Raw genomic sequence first — 26,585 nt, 5'->3', positions numbered from 1 at the left:
GAAAAAATTAATATAGCAAATTTTCTTTCCATTTCCCTCTTCTTTTATTTTTCAGAGTTTATCTAAAAGAGACATTTCAAGAGCCCTCTCTGACCACTGACAACACTGTATGCAAGCACACAGCCTTCTTTGTGTCAAGCCACCAAATAATAGCTTCATTCTCTATACGTATCGGGTTCAGGCAGCGGCACAAACAGACCCCGTAAGGAACCCCTCCCCCAGAAGAACTACAGTGCTATAAAAACATACTGTTATCATACAATTTCACCACGGACGTTAGGCTGCAGAAGAAGAGTCTGGTGCCAAGACGAGCAAGTGGTGTAATACATACAGTCAAGCTCTCTTGTGCAGCACGCCGCTTTACCACGTTAAATCTTGCCTGTGGAAAACGGTGCTGTGATAAAAGTGCTTTCTGTATTAAGAGTATGTCTTCAATTTAAATGAGAATTTCTGATGCACTTGTGTATGAAAAATTTTAATAAATAGAGGTGTTTATATGTCTAAGTGGATGAGCATGCTTTATTTTATTGGAGAAGGAACCCCTAGGATGCACTCAACTCTGCTCTAGCCCCTTCTTCTCTGTGCGTCACCTCCTCCAAGACTCTGCAGTACAGCAAACATCTGTTTGCCCGGGGGGCAGAGACGACTGCTGCTACAGCCAATTTATACAGCTTGGAGGGCATCACTCAGAGGGCTTTGCTTGAGAGCAGTTTATCAGCATTTGCTTCCCAAGACTGCAGCTTGCACTGTAAGTAAAACTCTTAGCTTAGGGAAGGGGGAAGAAAAAAGGCAACACTTCTTGAATGTAAAGTTTTACACTGAAATAAGAAAAACAAATTTCTGATTTCAATTCTAATTGGAGAAGCTTCAGGCCACTCTGTGGTAATTGCAACCAAAAGTGTCTTTACCTTTGTAAAGTGCAACAGTTTGAACAAGCATGCATAATAACCCGTGGAAAGACAGCAAGCATCAAGTGTTTCAGCTCTGTGCTCCTTTTGTTAATATTCACGTTTATTTTCTGCTCCGTTTGCCTCTGATATCCCATCTGACTGTAAGAAATGGAGCTGCACGTATTCACTCCACCAGAGCTTTGCAGGTGCCTCACTCGGGACCGTCAGCACTGTAAACTGCTGCATCACCCACCCATGGGAAGGACACAGGGAGGCGACGGCAAGGGCAGACGGCGTACGGCTCCTTGCCCCCATGTCACCTAAAGATGCAGACGCAGTGATGTGCCCTAAGTTGGTGTATTAAACATAGGTTAAAGCCTGCATTCAAGCTCTCTCAAACTCTGATTTTGTGCGTTTTCCCCAAACAAGCGTCTCATACGAAAAGCATATGTGGAAAAGAAGGGATGGCTGGCACTCATTTCAAGTGACAGAATTTATACCATTTTAAGAATTAAGACGTGGCTTCGGAAAAGCAAAGAGCCCTTTCCAAAACTAACAAGACAGGGCCAGATTTATAGAGGATTTTAGGTGACTAATGTTCTGTTGAATTCAACTTGAAACCCTGACTTCAATAGGAAACGTATACTGGGGAACCAGCTTAGTGGGCTTAAATCGGCTGTTGTGGATACCCCTTCTGTAAATACACCGGTGGATCCAAGTGTCAGTTACTGATGCACAGCATCCTGGATGTAGGTTATGTCTTACAAAAACCATGTGTTCCAGAGCACTCACCAAAATATTATTTTGCAGATCCTGATGAATTTGGAAAACGTTCCATCTGATTTATTATTTACAGAGCATAACTAACCACCCTTCGCTACTTCTGAGGAACTGAAAATAAGCCCACCAAAGTCAAAGGCACTGGGGCTCTCTGTGGAGTTAGGATACAGCCATGCTGCACTGGGGAACCCCTCCGCAGACCCTTAAAGGTCACTGAAGATGACAATTCTGCCATTAGAAATCCCAGCAACGTCATGGAAAAAGGTACATTTATTAAAGGAGAGATTGATTTTACTCTAAGAGACACACAGCTTTAAAAACAGTGAATTGAGATATCTTTGCTATGTTAAAAAAAAAAGGTGGGGGGGAGCAGAATTTCAGCACTATCCAGCTAAAAGTGTGATAATGATAATTCATACTGAAAGGAGATAAAACCAGGAGCTAGAACAAAGTGAAAGTTACGAAAGCAAATTTTCAAAACTGCTTAAGCAGCATCAGACTCGGTCAACTAAATTAGTTCAGTGCCTGCATGTCTTTACCAACACTTAAGGATAACAGCAAGAAGCAGATAGAGCAACTGCTGGTCACTGCTTGTCAAAATGAGGCTTTCCCTAAGCAAAGACAAGACCGCAGTTCCAGTCAATACTGCTAACTGCGCTAAACGAAGTTCTTCAGTTGAGAAAATACAGGAGATATTATAACCCATACAATAGGGGAAAAAAAAGCTATTTTTCTCAAGGTTGACTTCACTGCAATATTCAAAGCACAGTATACAACAAACAGAATTTATCAGTAAATATTCAGCTAGCCAGATAAGCCGAGTTTATTTTGTGCAAATTCCAGCACTCTAATCATGATTTACAGATATGGATGTCTCTGGCAGCCTATTCATTGACTTAGCAGGCTTTGCCTGAGGCTAAGAGTTGGCAAAAAAAGATGCTTTAAAATAAACCTTAAGGCTTTCACATGAAAAAGAGCATTCCATACTTGCACAGCTTTCTCTTCTAAGCGGAGCACAAATATCAGAAAGGAAATGATCTACCAGATCCTCTAGCCTAAATGGAAATTTGAAGCGTCAGGAAAACCCTCCCTTAAGCCCACCGTGGCGACACACCTGCCCCTCCAGATCCACTGAAGGTTAGTATATCTGTGTAGCTCTGAACCCACCAGCTCATCCTTGAATTTCCTCCTAGAAATGTGGAAGGTGCCATAGCCATAAGCAAAACATCAGGTATAGCAAGACTCACCGTAAGTCACAAGAACGGGCCATAGTGGTACTGCTCTAACATGGACACTGGGAGAAGGACAGGGCAGTATTTGTCAGTAGATCTCCATAACGTAAACATTAATTCTTACCAGTGGGTAAACTGAAAGGCTGTGTGACTTACTCAGGTATTGAGATTTCACAGTGTAAAACCTAAGGGAAGATAGATAGAGATTCACAGTAGGTGAAGCATAGGGGCTTCTGCCCCTCCAGCCCACAGTCGGTTCACTTGATCATACAGGTGTCTTACTACGGAGTCAGGAGAGATTTAAATAGCCAAACCTCACTTTTCTTTTTCCGCTCTTGTTTCATGCAAGTGTTAGTTAATAAAATAAGGCAATGCAACTCCACAGAAGGAAATGTATACTATCTTTAAACGTCTACAAAGATATTCCCTTTCTCATTTTTAATATGACTGTGGACTACTGCCCCTAGTCTAGAGCAATGTGAGTGTCTTTCAAAATAACAAAACCAACACAACTGTGCAGCAATCAATTCCCCCTGTCTAGTAACAGAGTGACAGCTGGTTTACAAGTGGTTAGAATTTTAAATACAAGATTGCACATTTATTTTCCAGTTTATAAAAAAGGAAATATGCTTGTTTCAAAGCACACAATTTTTAAATAATTTTTGTTCAAGACAAGCAAGTATAGACGTAAGTATAATAAGCCCATGGAGGATGTACTTGGACATATTTGCACCATTTTCTTTGGTTAAGGGCCTTTTTATCACTAATTATAAATATTATGCAGAATATAGAATTATACACATACTTGGTTTGATCCTGAACTCCTGATATACCCAGAATTCCCATGGACTTCATAATGAGTAATAGCTTCACGATCAAACCATTAATCAAAACATGTAATTAAGAAGGGACATATCAGCTCAGCAGCAGCCAGCTGAAACATTGCTTCTTGTTTAATTTTCTCAAAAGAGTTAGGCAAAAGGAACAAGATACCATTGCCTAGCCCTATTCAAGATGAAACAAAGTTCACTTTCTTTGAAAGTTTAAGTACTGAGGGAACAATCATGAGGCAAGTCCTAAATGAGACATGACACAGGTATTAACAAGTTTTATGTTCAGTCAGTTTATTAAGGCAGTCCCTGCCACTTCCTATGCTGCAGTGTTCATCCCTGGGATACATCTCACACCTCCACCAGTGCTGTCAATTTTTCATGGAGCAGGAACGATTTCAAACTGATTCTTACTTTTTTTAGGCTTCTAAGTGGCAGGTAATATTTAAAATTACATGCCATATCAATAGACATTGCCATCTCTTCCCCCTAGCGTCTCAAACACTGTCTCTGTGAAATGAAAGAAGATGCTAAATAAAGGGCAGCAACTCTGAAGCTCCCAATTAATTATTTGACTTAGCTAGCTATTATGAGAGGAATAAGGAAGAGGGCTGGGGAGGGGGCGGAAATTAAAGCACTGACGGTGACTTAATGATGATGATGTTAATGTTCATCAGTTTTAAACTGCATGCATTTCCCAACCAGTGCTAGCCTCTAACAAGTCACCAGTATTTATTTGCTTCTTTGCTTACTCTTGTCTAGGTTAGTTATCCCCAGTAGACTGCCCTGTCACAAAAAAAGTGACTATCTTGTCAAAATTGATGGCACAAACACAGAGCATCCAATATAGCGGCGATATCCCTAAGAGAGATTACTGGCATAACCAGCTCTTTGCAGGCCGTCTGTTGATATGCTCTAAAGGTAGGTGAAGTTTGTTTTCACATAACCAAGAAGGGCAGCGAGTTCAGCCCCTTTAGTCTGCAGGAGCCACAAGATCAAGCCATTCCTGGAAACCATCCAGGGTTTTGTCACTTCCAGAAAAACTACAGCAGTGGTCCTGAAGCAAGGCCTTAAATCGATCAGTAAGTGGAACCCAATGCAGATTTCAGCAGCTCTCTTGTTAGTGAGCTGTTGGTTAAATCTTTCTGCAACAAGTATATAAAACCAGAGCTTTTGCATAAATACAGAGGTTTGACCTGAAAATCCTAAATGACTTAAGAAACCAATGGCTCACTTAAAAGACCTCCCACTCCCATATTGCCAGAGTCAAGAGAAGTCTCCAGTACACAGGAGAGAGGTGGCAGCTGGAAGGGAATTCTTCACAAGGGTCTCCCAGATTTGGGGGTTGTAAAGCTCTGGCCCAAAACAGTTCCACACTACCGAGGTTCAGAGAACATGCAAACTTGTCCACCTGCCTGCAAAGCATATGGGAAGCCTTCGGTGAGAAACAGGATTTCTGCATACGTGGCAACAGCTGCTGGAATTATGCATGTTTATCATTATGCAAAGACAAAAGGAAAGAATTATTTATTGCATTTATAAATGCGTCAGGAAGGATGTAAATTACAGGGTTGGTTTTTATGCTACAAAAAAATTGAAAAGAAAACAACAAAAAAATCAAACGGGTTCTCTGGGAGCCAGAAAGCCCTCCAGCCTCAGGACTTGTGCTCTTAAAGAAGTCAGAAGTCACCTGCAGACACCCTGTTTACCCATTCCCTGGCAGTGCAGTTCCTCAGCAAGTAACAACCAAGGTCCTTCTTGACCGCACCTGTACCTGAGGGTACATCTAAAATGAGGATTGCCCAAGATGGGACAGAAAAAGAGCAGGCAGGGGAACACACAGCTCATTTAAGTTCCAAACTTTTCCATCTAGTACCGCATATGCAGCTGGAAATGTTTCAGCCATCACCTGCTTAAATTTACCAAGGTATTACCACAAGAGTAATTTCAAAATTATGGCTTTTATTCATCTGTAACCCACAGCTTCAGTTCATTTGCACACATGGCTTCTACTACTCTTAGAAATTTGCTTACTCAGAAAAGGACAGCATGTCACCCTGTCACTTCTGTATACAGAAATTAACATAACATAAATGTTAACATAAATAACATCAGCGTGAGTAATGTAATGTAACAGATTCCAGGATATACATGCCATACCACAATCTAAAAAATTTAAATGAAACATCATTTTTTTCTTCTTAATTGTTCCACTAAACATAATTCTGTTTTATTTTAGAATTCGATGTACTGAAAGAATTCTGGACAATGTTTCATCATACGTGAAAGTATCATGGTGCATATCTACTACCTATAAAAACACTTGCGTAGATTAAATGACTCACATTCACTTCACACAGCTATGGAAAACTAAATGGCTGTCCATGATAAACAGAATTCCAAGTTAATATTAGAACAAACGATAAGAGAGGGGCTACTGTAGATGTCATGGAAGATTAGTGGTAGCTTATACAGATGTTCTCACCTATGTGTTAAGGCTTCGTATCTAAGCTGTGCCATGAGTGACAGACATCACTGCTATGTGCTGGTGTCTCTGGCACACAATACTCACCCCAGGTCCCCTATTCTGTCACTTAGGTCGGTGGAGACTCAGTGGAGAAATCAAGCACACAGACAACCTTTCTGTGTGGTCGCAATTTCAGAGAGACTTGAGTAGTTGAACTCGCCCTTTGCTCCCAGATGTGGGGGTTCTCTAAGTAAGACCAGGTTAAGGCTGCAGGGGGTGGACAGCTCGGTCTGTCATAGCAAAACCAAACTGATTTTGTGAGCACTGGAGGTCTGGTGCTCATTTTAGTTATCTAAACCTCTAAATTCTACATCCATTTTGTAAGAGAGAGAACGTTATCTTGCTCTTAGCAGCCTGAAAGGCAGCTGTGAGAGAGTTTTGTTCTTCACCATCCCTGGATTTCAGTACAGCATTCCTCTTCATAAGCCATTTGAGTTTTGCTCTGGTTTCACACCAAAGATCCACCATCTGGACCTCAGTATGAACTGCGGACACAGTTCAGTAACACTGGCATGAAAGATGGCTGGCTTGCTAGCACCAGCCATGCAGCTTGAAAACGGACATACAGGTGCTGGCTAAACGTTGATGTGAATTGACTGAACAAACTGGGATGAAAACCTTACTAGCTAGGAAGTTAAGTAATAGTCTCATACAAAAGCAGCTAAAGGTCAGAGACCCAATAATCCTAAGAATCTTAAGGCTTTCTGTAAGAATTTTACTTGTCCCAGAGATCTCTTTCCTGTCTTTTTGCTTTCTCTCTTTTTCTCTCTCTAAAAAAGAAGTTTACAAAAGAATGAAGTCAGATTGGTACCTTAAGAACAGTTTGAGCAAGGCAAGTTGCATGTTCAAAACTGTCCCCACTTCTATTATTTCTAATACATGTAACAAAATATCGTTTTTGGTACCAGTTATGCTCACTGTCTTTAATGCTGTCAAAACTCCTGATTTTCAGGAAACTTTGCTCTTTTATTACGACAACACTTTGACTTGTTGTACAATTGACTTTTATAGCAGCGACCTCCTGTTCCAACCTCCAGCTAGATAGTTGTTTCTGTGCACAAGATAGCCCTTTTGCTTTGGACACGTACACAGCACTTGAAGGAGGGGTCCTGTTTGCTAGCTGCTAATAAGGTCTGGTAACCAGAAGTACATGCCAGACAACAAAATCTACTATCTGGGGTGTATCATTCTTATTGTAGAAAAAGAAACTCACATTTAGCTACAAAGAGTCCCCAGGTATAGAGCAAAGCCAGGCCTGTGCAGGGAAGGCACATGTGGTGTCCTGTCCCGTGAACTGGTGGCATACAGACTTAGGCTGCAAGGCTTCCTGAACACAAGCATGTGGGGAAGGGCACTGTGAACCATGGGGTGGAGAAAAAGAGGTGAGAGCAGAGGACTTGCTTAATGAATTCCTACCGTTTAGACCATTTAGTGGGACATGCCATGTCCAGAGCCACTCAGCCACCTACTATGGCATCACTTCATAGGCTGGAGAATATTAACACAAGTTACTCCCCTATGCATTTGTCTAGTTCAATAGTTCGAGCTGCAAAGAGCAAACAGGATTGGATCAGTATGTATTTTTTTCCTCTGCCACAGTCATAAAGGATTCATACTTTGTAAACGGCCCATAGTCACACTAGCTTAGTTCAAGAAGATGGACCAATTGCCATAGTAGCCAATTATGGAACCATATGTCTGCAGAAAAAATTACTAGCTTGATGGCTGGGTTATGCCCTTAAATAAGAAAATATATATATACACCTTAAAAATACTTTTTCTCTGTCACAAATATCTAGAAAAAGTTATTCCCCAGGCTTTACATGTTGAAAGAAAGCCTTGAGTATGTATTTCAAAGAAATCTACATTGCTGGATATAATTAAATCTCATAAAGCTGTAATGCCTCTCTGAAAGATAATATTCCCCAGCTGCTTCTTAAAAATTTATGAAGGAAGAACCTATTTTAGGTAATAAAAAAGTGTGTAAGAATCAAGGTTATTCTGAGTGATCGCTTACCTCGTAAACTTGCAAGTGACATCATTGTCAGAAACTATATTACCATCTCTTCTTTATGGTCTATTAAAGACATTTCATTTGCAGTTAAAATATAGCAAAAGGCCACTATCCTCCTTGCTAAGCTACTTGGAAAAGAATTGCCATGCTCGGATGTCTTTTGGTTCCTCCATTAGAGCCAGAGCTGGCTGGTGTGGCAGAGATTTGATTGTCTGCTGTTGAAGACAGCTATCAATAAAAGTTTGTTTTTTTCTCTCAAACACAATAACCTCTCTCAGTCCGTGCTATTAGCCTGACAGAAAACAAGGCTCTCGCAGCTGTTCCCCAGATACTAATGGTCCAAAGCCATAAGCTGCTACCTTGGGCTAATCTTACAAGCTAAGCAATTTTGGGTCAGTTTATATTTGGTAAGAGACCTCTGAGGGCTGGCGGAAAAAGTTGTCAAGTAACGTTCCTTCCTCTGGGGGCTACTAAATCAGCACAGGACAATTATGGTGGAGTTTGGTCTCTCTAGTGAGGTATTAAACTAGGGTAATGACCACTTACAGCCCTTAAAGACTCTTATTACCTCTTTTTATTATACTGACACTAGATCATTGTTGAAGCTAAATTCCAGTTTGGATAATCCTACTCCAGCTGCTCGACTGCTTCTCTAATTGTGGAGGAGGTAAAGGTAGAAGAGGACGGGATCTCAGGAGGTTGACTACACTCTTACCTCCCTGCCCTGAAGCACAACTAAGATTATCTAGACTTTCCCCGTGTGTCTAGCCAAATTTAATAATTTTTCAGGATAGTCTTGCCACTGCTTACCTAATCTTACAGTTAAAAGATTTTTCCTAACATCTTCTCTGAAAATTAAACCAATTATTTCTTGTCCTACTTACGGAGGGCCTAGAGTGATCACTATGCCCTTCAAAATTTTTTTCCAAGTTTGAAGATTATTAGCATACTTCTCTCATAACCTACTTTTTTCTATTCAAAACAAATCCCATCTTTCAGTCTTTCCTTAGAAGTCTAATTTCCTGCATCTTCTAATATTACTGTTCCTCTCATTGAGGCGTTCTCCAGTTTGTCTACATGCTCTTAAAGGTGGTGCCTAGAACCGAGCACACAAAGAAGAATAACTAATATCCAGATCTTCAGCATTACACTCCTTTTTTGCAAGGGTCACAGTCGCAATTCATGTTCATAATAGCTAAGCTATTACTCACTACCTGCCTTAACATTTAGATAATGGTGATATACACATTGTGCAACTCTTCATGTCTGATGTGCAGCAAGGTGATTGGAATAAACTCTGCATCTGAATTCACTACAAGGTCCAGAATGCTTCCTTGACCCATGCTGCAGCCCCAGCAATCCCTTTCTCTTTTCTCAGTCCAGGCAAACCTGCTCCTTTAAACATACACTGTTGCGATTAGCTTCACAATTTCCAATAGTTTTAAACTTTGCTATAATGTTCTAAGATTGCCCCAGGACTGGATAATTCATAAACTGTTATAAAAGTTAAGCCCCAATACGAAACTATTACACCAGCTATTACACCACTGGATGTAAAAAGACAGACAGAAATATTAGACTGACTTCAGAACAATCAAGATTTCTTAGAGAATATTGGCCCATGCTTGGCAAGATGCACAGTAACCCCAGATTCAACTAGCATCCAAAGTTTAGCAGATATCTAAAGATGTAAAGTCAGCTTAAAAACAATATACATACAAATAAACGGTGAAAACACCTAATACATTTGTTTACTAGATTTATGGAAGTATTAAAAAGGGTTCTTTGCATAAGCTCTACACATGACTGAAAACCCTCACAAGAAACCAGTAATTTCAATTTCAATTTTTAGGAGAGGCGTAGTCACAGAGCTTGCAGTCATTAGAAAGTATAAGTCCATTAACTTAAAGTATCTGCTCAGACTAACTTCAGCTTTTTTTTTTTTTTGCATGACTATACTGCACCATGTAAAACTTTTTTTCCCCTCCTAAATGGAAATAAAATTGTGCAGAAGTCAAATGACTCCAACTCATTAATCACACTCTTGGAAAAGGTTCCTCCCCATCTCAGAACATGAAAGCCTAACGTAAGCTAGTTATTATAATCACCATGATAAGAAGTGGCTGTTATTTCAAAAATCCTTCTTACTAACACAAGAAGAATTTTTAACACCTGGTGACAACATTTTAAATCTTGCCTCACATGCCTGTAATGCTATGTGGGTGCAGATCTTGCTAGTACCCACTGCAAGAGGGGGTACATGTGTCAAAATTTACATGTTTACATGTGTTTGGAGTTTTGTTATATGCTCTGTATGTTACAGTGCTTACCACAAGTAGAGTTCAGAATCACTGTTTACTGTCCCACATATGTGGGAATTTTATTATCATCAACACAGTTTAAAGCACTCCCTCCTCAAATACAAAAGGGATTACAGGCTCTCACTTGCTTTACATTTGCAACATATACAACTCTACCCATTCCTCAGATGACTATCAAACACTCTGAATGTCAAGTTTTGATTATTACTTGTCAGAAAGAGCAGCAGTATCTGCTCTTGGGTAGACTCCAGTGGGAGCTGTTTTGGTAGCTCTGCGATTTCCCAGATGTGTCACATACTTCAGTTACTGAAATAACTTTATTCTCCCCTGCTTTCAGGTTAGTATTTGCCACATATGCATCTTAAGGGCTAAGGAACGAACCGACTTGCAATCTTGGTGGCAAAACCCCTCCATCTGCCTTACAGCCATTCTCTTCACCGGCAGAGATTTAGCACTGTGCCAGCGATCCAGGGAAACATATGATTACCCAATCAGTTTCCTGCAGATGCAAGGGCTATTTATGGATGAATCTCCATCTTCCCCAACCAGTCTGGGTGCTTTTTTTCTCTTGGTGCTGTCGTTTGTTTGACTGCAGTTCTGCTTGGGAAATAAACAACAGAACTGTGGTTCAGGAAACTTTAGCACAATTAAAAGTAGTCATCAATTCCCCTGTATGTTTTTACTTTTTTTTTTTTTTTTAATATGGCCACAAAGTAGGATATCCAACCAGACCTATGGAAATACACTGTTTATCAGTCTTTTGCTTTAGTTCAGTGATGTAAGTGCAAGCAGAGTTATAATGCAGTGGCACTAGGAAAACAGAGCAAAGTTTAGTCTGGCTGATTGCTTATTACTGCCATCCCAGTGGCTCACATATCACAGCACACTCCAGCAACAGCAACAAAATCAGCAGTAGAGGGGAGAAAAAAAAATATTTGAAACAACAGTTTCTGGACATACAGAAGAGACAGAGCATACAAAATCCACAGGGAAAAACAATCCCAACCTGGTATAGCAAGGCAGAGCTGCACAGAGAGCCAGCCCCTGTGTGCTGGTCTCCAGCCCCTTCCTCTGGATGGACCTTTGCATGCCAACAAACCTGGCTGCTAGCCAGGGGCTGGCAGCAGTTGCACATTACAGCCTCTCTCCAATGCTAGTGGTAAAAACCACAGACCATTAATTTAAGCAGCTGTTGCTGATAAGGGGCCCCACATTGTCCTAAGACAGCTTGAAGAGACTTAGTGAAATAAAATAATGCTTTCTGATGAAAAACCTGAAAATAAACACAATAAAAACAAATATAAAAGCAAAATAAACCACCTGATTTTTTAAGCTATCATACATGATCATCATCTTCAACAAGAAAAAAATGGCAGTAGTCAGGCCACTTCTACTTTATTTTCACTTTAACATTGACAAGAAATATCGTAAGAATTGACACTGCAAGATTATAGATGCCTCAACATGGTGCAGACATCACAGTACATCAGGATGCCACATCGTTATACGGAAGAAAAATGTAACCCTGTGACAGAGTCATCATCATCATTGCTACAATGGTGAAGGAAGTAAGGAATTATCTCACTTCTCCTTCCAAACCTTTCAGAAGATAAGGGGAAGACACCCATGGTTTCACTTTTCCATCACAACTACCCATGGGAGATGAAATGAAGAGAAACTTTAGTGCAACCGTGAATCACATAAAAAGACAAAGCATTTCCAAAACACAACTATTTTTACCTTACAAAGACACCATGCAGAAGAGAGTGGCAAGTTTTCTAGAAATTTTCTTTAAAAAGATTGCCATGAAGGACAGTCTTATACAAGAATGTTACCCCTTTCCTTAAAATTCAAGTTATACCAGAGTTCATTGTCCGCCTCATCTTTAAATAAGCACTACCAATCTCACAGCACCGTTTTGCTGCTTCTGACCAGGACAGTTCCCAGATCACACAGTGATGATCAGCAAGAAAGCAGGGAGGCTGAAAACAGCCAAACAAGGAGCACATTCAAGGACCATTCTCATCTGAGTGTCTTCTATACCATCTGCACATCCACCCTATGTAATAACTCATATAGACATCTCAAGATGTTTTGCTGTTCTGGATATCTAGGTCCCTAAAAATTGACCAAACCCAGATGAAGCTTCAGTTCACGACAGTAGAAGGTTTAGCCATTTCACAATTAACTTTGGGTTTATCCTTGTCAAGGCAAACATCTGAACTACTTATTTATTTTACCCAGAAAGCTGGTCCCATCTCTAGCAAAACCACATTTACTCATCTTCAGGGTCATTCCAGGTTAAGTATCTGCACTTCTCTACACAGAACATTACTACTGGATTCTGGCAAGAGGGTCTCAAAACAGAAGGTGACAAAATACTCTTTCCTAGCCTTTGAAAGCTGGCTCATCTCCCCCTGAAAGACTACAAAGAACATTTCAAACAATAAACATTCGAATTTGCTTCTCCTGAATAACAAATGATTCCGGAGAGACTGGCATCTGGTATCTGCCAAAACCGAAACTGGCATGGAGGCTGCTGAAGAAGCCAGCACCCTGCTGCTGGTCATGCTGTGAGCATGGGTTAGTACTTACATTCTTCACTTACTGAACTCCAGATGCTAATGATGGTCTTCATGTCTCCAAAGGCCTTACGATCATTACCATGGTTGAACCTAATGAAAAGTGCACTTACTAAGTCATTATTTCTCACGTGGACCACGTCTTAGAAATATTTCTTTATGGCCTTGAGCAAATAAAATTGCATTCAAACACCAGGAAAGCAAAGGGTCGGGAATTTTCCTTCAGCTTACTCATGTTGGGTGTGTTTCAATTTTCCCAGCCTGTAAAGTAAGCTTGGCAATTCTGGACCAAGGCTGTCTCTCCAGCTCACTGTTTACCTTACTCAGCTTTGGCACTAAAATTCTCCACTCGTCTCGCCGCGCAGCCGGGCAGCACCACCTAGACCTCTGACTGCAAGAGGTCTCTCTGGGAAGCTGCCATGATCTGCTAACGCTGCTCACCACACCAAGCGCCTGTGGAGACCTCTTTTCGGGTACGAATAGTGCCCTAGCAGCAGGAAAAGGTTCAAATGAGCTAGAGGCCACGGGCAGAGCCCCTCAGGCACAGCCGCGACACCACCGCCGTCCAGCTCAACGCGCCCCGCAGGGTGAAACGCCCAGGGCCCAAGGCCTGGGGGCAGCTCCAGCCGCCCGGGCGGCCACCCTGCCTCCCAGCAGCGCAGCAACCTCGCGCCTGCGGCTGCCCCGCGGCACGAACCTGCCGATCCCCTCAGCTGAGGGGAAGGGGGCGTCGCGACATAGCGGCGGCGCTGTCGCGACATAGCGCCGCTCTCCCCCCCCGCCCGCAGCCCGCCCTACCTTCCTGCGGCGGCCGCCCGGGGGCTGCAGGGGGCAGCAGCCCGGCTCGGCGCTGCCCCGCCGGCCGCTGCGCACGTAGGTCACCCGTCGCCGGCCCGCCGCCGCCGCCGCCGGGGGCGGCTCGGTGCCGCGGGCCGAGGGGGCAGCCCGCCCCGCCGCCGCCGCCGCCGCCGCCCTCTCCTCGGGGCACCACGAGCGCCTCAGGGCCAGCTGGAGGCAGAGGAAGAGCGCGGCCGAGAGCAGGCAGAGGCGGAAAGCGGGGCCCCGCCACAGCGGCCGCCCCTTGGGCATGGCGGCGGCGAGGGGGCCTCTGCCGGCGCCGCGCCGCGCCGCAGCCCCGCCGCAGGGCTCATGCCGGCGGCCGGCCGGGCCCCGCCGCCGCCGCCCGGAGAAGTTGTCAAACCCCGCCCCGAGCGGGGCCGGGCCGGGAGGAGCGAGGGGGCCGAGGGGGCCGCAGCCCCCGGGAGCGCGGGGAGGGTCCCGGCTGCCCCGGGCCGCTCGGCCCCTAAACCCCCACAGAGCCCGTTTCCCTCTGGAGCAGTCCCGGAGAGACCCGGCCGTCCCTCTCGGCGCTCTCCTATCCTTAGGGCAGCTCCCAGCAAATGCGGGACCACCTTTGGGTGGCCTGTGCCCCTGCGAGCCGCGAGGCAGGCGGTCGCGCTGCCCCCGGCCCGGCCCCGGCACCCCCATCCCTCCCCTGAGCCAGCCCTGGGTGCCGCACGGGTGCCAGCCCGCCGGGGCAGCTCGTCCGCCTGACCGGCAAAGGCTTTCTACGTGTTTCCACCTGCCTCGCTGGCTCGGAGAACATGACCGCAACAACCACTGCGGACACCAGCTTGGGAGAAGGACACCCAGCTCTGCTCATGAGCATCTCCTCATTCATCACCAGAAGGTCACACGGGCTGGGACAGGGACACCTCTGCTGCTCCAAGTGGCGTGGGCATCACTCATTTTGAGAACAGAAATAATGTCCCTACTCAGAGAGGAGCGGTTTGGACATATATCAAGCACGCTAAATGCAAGGTTAAACCTGAGTGGTGCACATGACTTGGCAGTACTGCTAGCCAAGATCACTTCATCGCAAGAGTCTTAGCAGCAAAGTTGTTCTAAAGTATCTGCAGTTGGTCAATAAATAATGGGATGTGAAGGTCTCATTAAAGTAAAAGTTTGCGTTTGTATGGTCATGGAGGAAATCTTAAAAGCAGGAATATTGAAAGCCAAGGATCAAAAAGTATATAGTTCCCAAATCCATTTTTAAAACTCTCTCTTGATGTTTAAACCTTGAGAAATTGAGGATTTCCTAAAAGACTGAGCAATGCATATTCAAATAAATAAAAGAGGACTGACTGAGCAGAAAATGCAATGTAATTCTTGGTTTTATCCTCACAGATTATTTGTTCTTCTTCTATCATTGTATAACTTCAACAGAAAGCTCCAATATTTGAATCTAGCCATTCTTTTTGTCATCAGCAAGCAATAACTATAAATGCTGACCTTGTGCAAGTCATGCTTTTCCCTAGAACACTGATTAGCTTTGATTTATGAGTGTGCTAAGAGTGCTCCCAATACAGGACAATTTGAGGTTTTAACTTAGTGTTTCCATTTTGCACTCATATTTTAGCAAACAATAAAATTTTTCATGTGTCTTCGTCATCTCTTCTGAATGTAAGTCCTTCTGCCTGTTTAAAACAGTGCATAGGGATTCTAAAGATAGAAGAAAAGGGAATAGTGATACAGAAGGATCTCAGGAAATCTCAGGAACAAGGAGAAATCCTATTTGGATTAGCATGAGAATATGTGGGAATTAAGGTAGAACCTCAAACATTCCCACCTCTCCAGTGTCCTCTCCGTTTTAATACACGAATTTTAAACAAATTGCTTCCCCCAGGAATGAGCTGCAAACACACCTGTATGCGAGCAATGCCTGTTAAGAAGAAGTGCAGTTTTAAAATGCAAACATAAGGGATTCAGCTCCAGTCCAACGGGGGGAAGGGCTTTTCGAGGGGATTGCCAAGAAATGCAGCTGGGCAAATTCTCAACAGCTTCTACAAAACATGTTCGTGCTTTGAGCCAGGCAGCAAATAGCCTCCTCTCCCTGTTGTCCCCACAACAAGATGCACAGAGCAAAAAGTACTGACGCATAATGCAAACTGTAATCAAAACACTGATTTTGAAGATGAGCACAGAATTTCTCCTGGCAGCAGCGAGCATCATACCCCCTTAACTGAAATCATTGGTCCTACTGGATCTAATTGCTATGTATATTTCACAGATTTCTACAGCTCTCTTCGACTCCACAGAAAAGTTTAAAAATGTAAAATTCCTCCAGTATTTGCAAATTTATCTACAGTGATAGCAGAGTTCTAAATCACTGGAAGAAAAAAGTTTAACACTAACACTTGTTTTTAATAAAACCTTAAGAGCAGAGAGAACGGGGGGCTGTGCATCTGTGAACATCACAGAAAAGGCAAGATAAAGGCAAATTCCTTCAGTTTCCCATTGGCGACCCCTTTGCACCGGTTATTTAATGCTGATTTCTCTTAAGGCCATTTTCAATTCAGACATCATGTCTACCACCATCCATCTGCCTCCACCCACTGTCAAGACTTCTGTTTATCTTCTGGCTAGTCAAAATGCCTGCCCAGATCTCTATGCAAATTAAAACCTTCAGCAGAAATAAACACCGCTGGGAATACACTGGATTCTCTAGGGGCTGATGATGTAAGCAAAATGTTCCTCTTATAAAATGAGTAAATTAATAAAAATGCACTTTTCTACTCTGCTTAACAGCATCACTGGATTTGGTGAGCCTTTTGCCAAAAACTACAGGATAGAGTGAAGGAAGATTTTCTTTTTTCTCTCCTCCTTCCTATGTTCCTGGCTAACACTTTGAAAACTGGAACGCTGTTGCTACATACACATGAAAACAAGAATGTTTTTGTATAGAAACTTCTACAAGGTTTAGAGTGAAAAAGCCAGTTGCTGCCACCGTGTCATTGGAAAAGTGGCTGCATAAAACGAAGCCCAGTGCTCACCCTGCAGAAGATGCGTGGCTGCACCTGGCGTCTCAGCCTGAGTCCCGAGGAGACAGAAATCTGGGTCCAGGTCCATCCCGCTGCTTTGGGGTACGGCTCTGCTGAGCCATGCACCAAGTGTTAGACCCCCCTGGAGCCCCAACGTGGCCAGTGGCTCTGCGAAAGAGGTGCAGCCCTTACTCCTTTGCATGCTTTAAATCCCACTTAACACACAAAGAAAGAATCTCTTTCTGCTCTCTTTTAGATGTTAGCAACCAAGAAGTAAATTGGTCGCATCGGTCTATTATCCACTTACCACCGCGGAGAAATGTGTGTCTGAAAAGCTGTCGTAGCTAACACTCGGCTGCGTGGATCGTTAGTACCACTTCTCAGCTTGCCACAGGTAGGCTTGAAGAGAATGACTAAAAAAAAAACCATTCATGTGGTCTCCCATCAGCTCTCCTCCAGCTAGGGGGCTATTTAGGCAGCTTAACAAAAGATTGGCCGTGCTGTTCGTGCTGTTCGGTAGCACCGTATGGGGGACGCGGGCAGAAGCTCTTTCCCCGCTAACTACAGAGAGATTCAAACAGCACAAACTAGCCGCATGCTCTGAATCTGATGAAAGATATTTGATGGTAAACGGTCTGAAGAGGGGATTATAGACCAAAATTTACTTCTGAGTCATGCTGTTGTGCAATCACACACATACACCCCTATACCCATGCACATGAAAACCATTTGCTGCTGCAATAACAACGGGGACAAGAAGGCTCTTTGGTAAAAGATGCTCTGCAGCCCTTCGCTATCCTTAGGCGTTACCTTTATTTATTTAACCTGAATCTTTGTGGCATCTAAAAATGAGGCTATGCCTCCGACAGTTATATTTCACTCAGAGAGAGGAGTAGTAGCAGGTGTTAGATTCGGCCTTTCTCTAAAATATCTGATTATTCTGAACATGCAAAAATATGCATGCTTTTTAAAGTAGAGGTTGGTGATTTTATTGAAAAGATTCTAGTATAAAATTTGAAAACATAGATTCCAGTTTATAGGAATTAAGTAGTGATGTCTCATATGCAATTCACACACTGTTGCACAAAGATTTTTGCAATATTAATTTGCTGTCTGCGTTTCCCCTCTATCTATACTGTAATCTCAGACAGATGTGCAGCTTTGCTTAAAAACTACCCTGAATTTCTATTACAAACTTCTATTTTCAGTTTGTTTTAAAGGTTACCTTGGTGTTACTCAGGACTCAAGTTTCTCATTTTATTTTGATGCAATGAATTTTACTGGCATTTTGCACTTCTAATTTTAAGGACAAATACCTTTCATTAAGAAATGTAATTTGGCAAAGGGATTAATCTTTAATTCTCAGAATTCTACAAAATACCATGGCTGGGGTAGTAATTACAGTTTCAAGAAGTTATATAAGCCTTTTTATTACCTGTATTTAATGGGTTTACATAGTACAGTACAAATGCCAAACTATTTATACAGTGGCTCCAATAGCACTGGAGTTATCTAGCGGATGTCACAATTTGATCACTGCAAGTGGCTTTCCTCCGCGTGTGCTTGGGGACAAGGTCTCTTCCAAGGGGAGCGGAGATGCCAGTCAGAGCGCAGAGGCTGTTACGGAGCAGAACAGCAACATGGTCGAGGCAGCAGTTTCAAAAACAAGTTAAGGCTCATAACTAATGCTCTGTGCACTTTTCTGAAGTCTGTCGTGCAATGCTTTGTGCTATTCCAGCAGGCTCCTTCTCAAGGCACTTTGGCCTCAGTGCAGCGTGGAATAGCTTCAGTGATACAGAGATATCGGTGCTGGTATGAAGTGGAATAATCTCCTTAGCCAAGAGTTGGTATATAGGTGTATATGGGTATATATAGATGACATCCTTTGGCGTGTGCTTTCTCACAGGGTGTCTTCATCCATCCTCGGTCATGGATGTGGGAAGCACAGGCCAGCCAGACTTCTCAGAGATGTGCTGAGAAGGACGAAGTATGTTTGTGAAGATCCAGGTCCCTTTGCAGGGCAGTGATGCTTCAGGTAATAAACACCCTGCCAGGCTGATGTTTGTTTTTGCGTCCAAACTCCTGTCTTGCTGGCAGTCCGCTTGTTAGGAGGACATTGTTTGGACATAATTCTTTGATTTTCTTCAGGAAAAAAGGTCATTTCTCTGGACTCTGTCAAAAGGTAAAGTTCATACCCCCAAAGGGGTAAAGGCTTTTTTCTCTTGGCCTGGCTGCCCTCCCCTGCAGAGCCTGCATGGAGGGTGGTGGAGGGGGGCCGTGGCTGCAGCCCACTGCTATCTTTGCAATGGCTGGACAGAAAGCAGGTGGCTATCGAGGAAAACCTGCTCTGCTGGCCCCCAGCCGTCCAGGGACTACCTCAGAGGCCACTTACCTCTCTCTCTAGGCAAAGGAGAGGCGACTAGTCTCAGCCGTAGCCAGGTGAAAGCCCGAAGTCAGGCTAAAATGCAACTCACCTGCCTGGAGCGCAGGGCACCCGAGCAAGCGTGGAGAAACCCTGGCACTGAGACTGGCACAGCAATGGCTGAAAGCAGCAAATTTTCCCACTAACATCTCGCTCCTCCTTCAGGCTTAATGAGAGGGAAGGAAAGTGATGGCTGATATACAGCAATGGGAACCTTTAAAAATCAAGGGCTTTTTGCTCAATCTTTGTGCTAATGTGTTCAGACTTACTCTTCTAATACAAACAGCAGCAAGATTGCTCTCAGAAACCCAGACAAGAACATTTTAGTGCATAATTATGCATGAAATGCAAGAGAATGAAAAAAAGAGTGAAAACATCTGTTCACATACAGTTTATTGCCATTCACTTAAGAGGCCCATTAAACGCCAGAAAAAGCTATTTATCCTTCTGTTTGAGGCAATTATTATACTGCAAATCTCTATGGCAATTCACTCCATGATTATCACTAGGATCCTGACAATGTGCAGAAATACTCAGAACATGGGAAAAAGATACCTTGCCCTCCAGGACTTACAGAGGGTTTTTCAAAAGCAGGTTAGTCCGTGCTTCTCAAAGTTTAACCTACACTTCACCTCTGTGAAGAAGTGAGTTGTGTCTTGTACTCTGAGGCTTCCAGAGCTTTCCTGATGCTTAATTTATTTACTTCATGGATTAGAAAGTGGACACTTATTAGAAAGTGAAACCAAAGTCACCCAAGCTCCGTGGACAAAAGGCTCCAGGACTCAGCCACTATGGTGGAAACTGCAGGGTGCACTTTGGCCCTGCGCATCCCACTTACAAGGCATGGGAAGAACTGGGCACTGAAGGAAGGGATGCCGCAAAGCTGGGAAACCGTGCAGAGCTGCCAAGCCTAGAGATGAGGAAACACAGAGGGAACGGCATGTCCTAATCATCTCTTCTCCCAGCAGGACGTCACGTTATTCGGCCCTGCGAGAATTCTAACTCCTGATCTTTTCCTGGACTTCAGGTGTCTAAGCCCCTTTCTTTCAAAAATCAAGAGGATTTTTTTCTGTCAAAACACACCTAAAAAAGAGATTGCTCCTCTTTAATCCAGTATGCCAATGATTCCTGAGATGCGAGAAGCCCAAATACAGCTCCTTGCATGGTCAGAAGAGACAAGCTGTCCCACCTGCTAGGAGACCGCTTTACTCTCCAGGCAGCAAGATGTGCAGGAGGAGAGGATGTACCTCCTTGAAGCCTGGTCCTGCACTCCTTTGGTGAGAAGAAAAGCAAACAGGAGGGTGAGGTAATCTTCCCTCCTTGGCTCCAGTGCATTCCCTGAGTGAAGGTTTGTTTTCCAGACCTTTGCTTTAGCCAAAATGTTAATTGAAGCAAGGGTGGAGGTGAAGCTATGAGTCCTGCCACAGCGCAGGTGTGAGTTAGCAGATCGCCAAGACAAATGTGTCACTGGACGTGATCAGAGGCAGAACTGGCAACAGGGAGGCCTCTGGAGATCTGGCAGTGTCTCGAGGATTAGTCAGGAGTTTTGAAAATACTCCGTTTTGATAGAAGTGCATAAAACGAGAATGAGGACATAAATGCCTATGTCCTTTCAATAATATAAGTAAAGTTTGAAGCCTGAGAGACATCCTGCGTGGGAGACATTCTGGATAGGTGACAGTGGCAGCTGGCAGAACTGTGTCACCCACAGCTTCATTACTGTCTAGCTGAAAAACTGCCTAGCGAGCCCTGTCTTACCCGGGCAGCCCAGTGAGGAGCCTGGACTTCCCTCTGCCGATGGGCTGCAGAAGAGCACAACATATTCAGGGTCTTCAGAAACACTGACAGCTTGTTTGGTTGCTTAATTCTCTGGTGACACAAAAAACAAACAAAAAAACCACACTCCTTTTTGGCTCATTAAATTTAAGGAAAGGCTAATGCAAGGTGGTCAACTGAGACATTACAAAAGTGAAATAAAAAGACAGCAGAAAGCGACCGTGACAGAAGCACAGCGCATGACGCATGCCTGTTAAAAATATGAGAAATATATTTTCCCCATCATAGGTAATGGAAATAGCATGAGAACAAATGAAGAAAAGCAATGAATTAAACAGTGCTGTCCTATGCTCACTGAAAGAAATGGCAAAGATCTGGTTGCTGTCAGTGGTGAGAGGTGAAGTCTCAAAGGAATAAAAACAAAACACAAGAAAAAGAGTCTCTCGAAACTTCTTTCACTTTTAGAAATATCATTTCTATGAAATGATCATTTTCACTACAGTGAAGTAGTTCACTCGTAAAAGAATATTTCTTTCCATTTCCTTTTCTTCCCAGCCACTCCCTTTCTTCACACAGCTAAACTTTGACTCATGCACACTTTTCTGTCTCCAAAAAATGTTAATTTTGCCTTCTTTATTGAGGAACACAAACATTTGGGGGAGGAAATTCCCCAGAAAGAGAAAAGACCATTTCTGATCAGCCTCAAACAGTACTTTTAGCTACCTAAGCATCTGCAGGCACGGCATGAGATAAGACGCACCTGGAAGGGCAGCCAAGGCAGTGGGGCAGGCAGCCAGCGGTGCTGTGAGAAAACTGCCTTTGGATCCTGCACACTCAGCACAGGTGACTCAGCACCAGGGCAGCCACTCCTGCTAGGGGCTTTGGGGCCGTGAGTCCCCCAAAACAAGGAATTGAGGACTCTTGGCTACCCACGACGGTGTTTTTCCCTGCAGTCTTTTGGTGGCAGAGAAGCTCTGGGCGATCCTGTAATAGCAATGGTTTGATCTAAGATTAAATCCTATTATTTTTATTAATGACAGCTTTTGGTATGTTGCTCCCTCTCACGTTCCCATTTCCTCAATGCACATTTTTTTATGCTCTCCCCATAACGTTTCAAAGTACTAACTGAATGTTATTATTTCTTAAGCTCGACTGCAGCACCCTCATCCTTCAAGCCACCTGTGCATTATATGTATGTGGGAGCCCTGTATCCCAACAGGCACCCACATTTCCACTTATCTTCTTGGTTTAGCATCACTTCGTCTTCCCCTTGTGATGGAGTTTGTGTTTTCACTAGTTACTTCTTAATCCAACATCTCCCTCTAGTGGAAAATAGGGAATAAAGCAGAATAAAATAAACCATCCCACAGCAATTACGATTATTTGAGAAAATGTGAAAACAATGCAAATGTCTGCCCAGGCCATGAGTTTTCCCTTTATTTACCACATTTATTCCAAATGAATTTGAATTTATGAGACTGAAGTTTATCTCAAGTTGTCAATTCGATTGGGAAAGGATGCTAGTGAATGGTGAATGCTGGTTTTCCTCTATTTTTTGAGGAAATTGGCAAATGTGTTTTAAATATAGGCAAAAGTCTGTATTGAGACACTATATCTTTATGGCTTTGTTTCTGTGACACAAAATGAGTAAAATACCCTGTTGCAGAAAACTATTATTTTGTGCCCAAGTTCTAAAATCCATCATACAGCCCATCCGCTGTCCGCAATGCTAAGGACAGGTAAAAATGTCTGAAATATAATTGTTCCTTTTTTCTGTTATAATTAAGCCTCTGAAGTTCATTATGATTGTGACAGATCAGTTGCCATCTGTCAGGGATGTCTATTCCCTGTAGATTAGAAAGTGGGGATAAGAAGGAAATACTCGCATACAGTCCATTAACTTCTGTCTGGACATGCAAGGCCTTAGGAATGGGGCAATGATAAAATGCCTCATGAAGCCAGGCCGGTGTTGAAACCTAATTAACATTCCCAGGGATTTCAGACGGAAGAGTGAAAGACATGGGAGGAAAGGACGTTATGCTGAGTAGAGAAAGACAAGAAAAGATGTGCCATGAATTGAGCTGTGGAGCTGACGCAGGTGAAGCACAAACTGCTCCTGTCTTGGGAGAGCTAGCAGGTTTCCACAGGTGACGGCCAAGTCTTTATTTAGGGGCCATTTCATCAGGATTGAAAATTATTGAGATTTAATGACCTTCAACTGTTATGCCTTTCCCACCTGCAAGAGTTTCTCTGGCACCTGCTATGCATTTCCAGGTGAAGAAGTGACAGCGCAGACAGATTTAGAGTCAAAATGCAGTTTCACAAATTCCTTAGCTACCAGCTAAGCTGGAGTTGGAGCTAAAGAGTTAACGCAAGCCACTGTTTTGCTTCAGATCCTGGCAAGGATCTTGAGTGAGGAGCAGAAACTTAGGGATGACTGATGAGACCTTGCCAGAGACTGACACATGAGGGAGAATAGCTGGAGAGCTCAAGGATTCATCTCAGCAGCCTCAGCTGCCTCAAAGCCAAGCTTTGCATGTAAGCAAGCCATCTTGCAGGCATCTCAAAGTTGCAAATCCCCTTTGTGGGGGTAGATGTATACTTGGCTCAAGGCAGCGTCAGCACAAAAAGCCCATGTCAGCCCTAAAAAAGCCAGCTCCAACATGGGACACCGCATCGCTGGGGCAATGCAGTGCTGTCCCTGGGCTAAGTAACCCCATGGAGGGTGGCCCGGGGACTGGGTGACCTGGTGCCTTGCTCAGAGCTCTGCTGGACCAGTTTACTTCTGTGCTAGAGCTCTGTGACAGGCACTGCCTTATAGAGAAGCCGATGGAGGCATAAGCATTAGTGCTTCCTTCTTTCTGTGCTATGTAGATAGAAAATTGGACTCAATATTTAGTTTCTCTCAGAAGAATCTTTTTTTGTCATACACTTGCGTGTATAACTCTGTATATATTTCAGAATGTTTTAAAGCACTTTTCCTCACCTGCATAAGGGGGAAAATGATATAGGGATGTGCAATTAGTCCCAAAATATTTGGACATGTTCTTAGCAAACTGAAAGCCTCTGGACCAAAAAGCTGAGGCTCCTAAGTAGGATGCTCAGCCTTTGGGTGGCATGACCCTACCGGGGAAGAAAGCCTCTGTGACAAAGTGTAAGATAAACAAAGGATTTTAAGCTAGAGACTGGGAGAAAGTGGCCAGGCAGAGAGGCAAGGGTTTGTGATGGCATGTCTTCTAAAGGTGCCATCTTTATAACTTCAAGTGAAGGAAGTCTACAAAACAAGCAGGAAACGGCAAGGAGCAGTCTGAACAAATAAAGTCCCATTTTAGCAGGGCACAGGAATTAGAGCAATCAGGCTGAATATAGGCTTTCTTCTGTATGCTAGAAGTCTGAAAATAAGATGAGAGATGAAAATGCTTGATTTTTGTATAAGGGTATTGAACCAATAGAAAAATCAGAGACTTTCCAGAAGAAAGGTCATTACTGGCTCATTATAATACACTGATAAAAATCGCATGTGAAAGAACCAAAATAGGTAATGTCCAAATGAGGAAATAAAAAAGAACATAAACTCTGTCAAATTAAAAGTGGAAACAGAAAGGCAGACCAAAGAAGATTTTGAGGAAATAACTTGCTAATAGGTAAAAAACCTTTCTCTAATCCATCAGTAGCAGGGGGCCTGCCAGAGGGTCTGCAGGTGACCAGAGTATACAGTCAGCAGTTGATCAGGGTATCAGAGGTGTTTCAGAATAGATAAACTCTAACGGAAAAGCTAAATAGATTACTTGTAACCTCTTACAGTCTCAGAAGAAGCCATGGGGCTGCAGACTCAAGTGATCCAGCTGATGTGGTCTGCTCACGTTCTAGATGAAGTTCATCACCAAAGACTCACCAAGAAACTAATCTGGCAGGGGATTAGAAGGAAGGTCCTCTCATGAGTCAGCAACTGGTTATAGCATAAGAAAGACAAGGTATAAATGATCCATTTTCACAGTGGAGAGATGTCACTAGGGCCAGTGCTAATCCACATATTCACATATTCATAAATAAGGTGGTAAATGGTGAAGTGGCTCAGTTTGCTGGTTACTACCTTATTCAAGGAGCAGCAGAAAACCATCTCACAAGACTGGGCAATGAAATGGCAGGTCAAATTCAGTGTAGATAAAAGCAGAGATAAACACGTGGCTGGAGTGGGCGGAGGGGGGAAGACCCCTCATGAGACAGTCTCAGCAATGGCCTCTGAACCTGCTCTTCAGGACCAATATTTTGCAGTTACATAGTTCTATTCAAATGTAAGTTAAAAGCTCAAGAGTGGTTATACAGCAATTGAATATTAGAAATTATTAGGAAACGAACAGAAAACAGAACAGTGGTTATGTCATCAGCTGAATACACAGTCCCCCGTATCATGAGTACAATGTGCAGTTTTGGTCCCTCCATCTCAAAAAGGGTATGTTAGAGTGAGAAAAGGTGTAAAGATGGGCGAGATGGATGAGCAAAGATACAGGATAACATTATATGGATAGCAATTACATAAACCAGGGCTTGTCAAGATGGAAAAGAAGTGACTGGGAGATTATGATATGGATGTATAAATTCACAAAGGATGACAAAAGCGTAGTACGTGGTTTCAAAAGTGATCTGACAAACTTGTGGAAGATAAGTCATTTGAGGGCCATGAAACACTACAGCTGAGGAAGCTCCTGGGCTGGGAATGGCTAGAAGTGGCCTTCTTCTGCTGGGCCACTTCAGGCAACTTTTAGAAGTAAATTAGAAGAAATCCCACCATCCTGCAGAGTAGAAGTGCACAACCAGGGCTCAAACATGATTTGAATTTCTCATGGTGCTATGAGCATACAATTGTCATTAGTAGTGTTTCTAGCTCCAGACTGAGCTGAACTGTTTGTTTGTGTTTCTCAGATGAAAATCAAGATTAAGAAAAAATGACTCTTCCTCTGGGTTTTTTCCATGCATTTCCTCGTTCCGTGTTAGCCAAGAACAAAGCTGCAGTTCGACAAACACTATGCCAAGACCGCCACCGAAAGAAGCAGCTCTGCCCTCTCCTATCACTGGAAAGGTGAATTAATGGGGAGGGAGGGAGAGGTGCAAAACTGGCAGCTAGAGCTGAGAAGAAAAGGGCAAAATGCCTGAAAGCAGGGGTGGCTTAGGCTGATCCCGAGCAGATTGACCTGTACTTTAATATGATGATGTTCCTTTCGACAGCTGTCCCTCGCTAAGGATAACTGTCTTCATCCCCACTGAGAATAGCAGGAGTTGGCAGCCATTTGCAAACGTGATAGTTATGCATGGGCTTTTTTTGGCCCTGTCAAGCCCCACTGAATGAAAAAAACCCCTCATTTATGAAAGAAAACACTTCAGAAGTGACC

General features: G+C 43.4%; 1 protein-coding gene across 3 annotated transcripts in view; it reads right to left on the bottom strand.

Annotated features, from left to right (window-relative positions):
• Window positions 1-14,338, bottom strand: part of METTL24 (methyltransferase like 24) — a 60,675-nt gene extending 46,337 nt beyond the window's left edge. For all 3 annotated transcript variants that reach the window (XM_067293861.1, XM_013948958.2, XM_067293862.1), the window contains exon 1: window positions 13,975-14,338. In XM_067293861.1, coding sequence (XP_067149962.1) covers window positions 13,975-14,265 — 291 coding nt within the window. In that variant the 5' untranslated portion in view covers window positions 14,266-14,338. The remainder of the gene's footprint in view (window positions 1-13,974) is intronic.
• Between the last annotated feature and the right edge of the window lie 12,247 nt (window positions 14,339-26,585).

The sequence above is a fragment of the Apteryx mantelli genome, chromosome 3, assembly GCF_036417845.1.
Source record: "Apteryx mantelli isolate bAptMan1 chromosome 3, bAptMan1.hap1, whole genome shotgun sequence".
Lineage (NCBI taxonomy): Eukaryota > Metazoa > Chordata > Aves > Apterygiformes > Apterygidae > Apteryx > Apteryx mantelli.
This window is presented reverse-complemented; position numbering and strand designations above follow the sequence as displayed.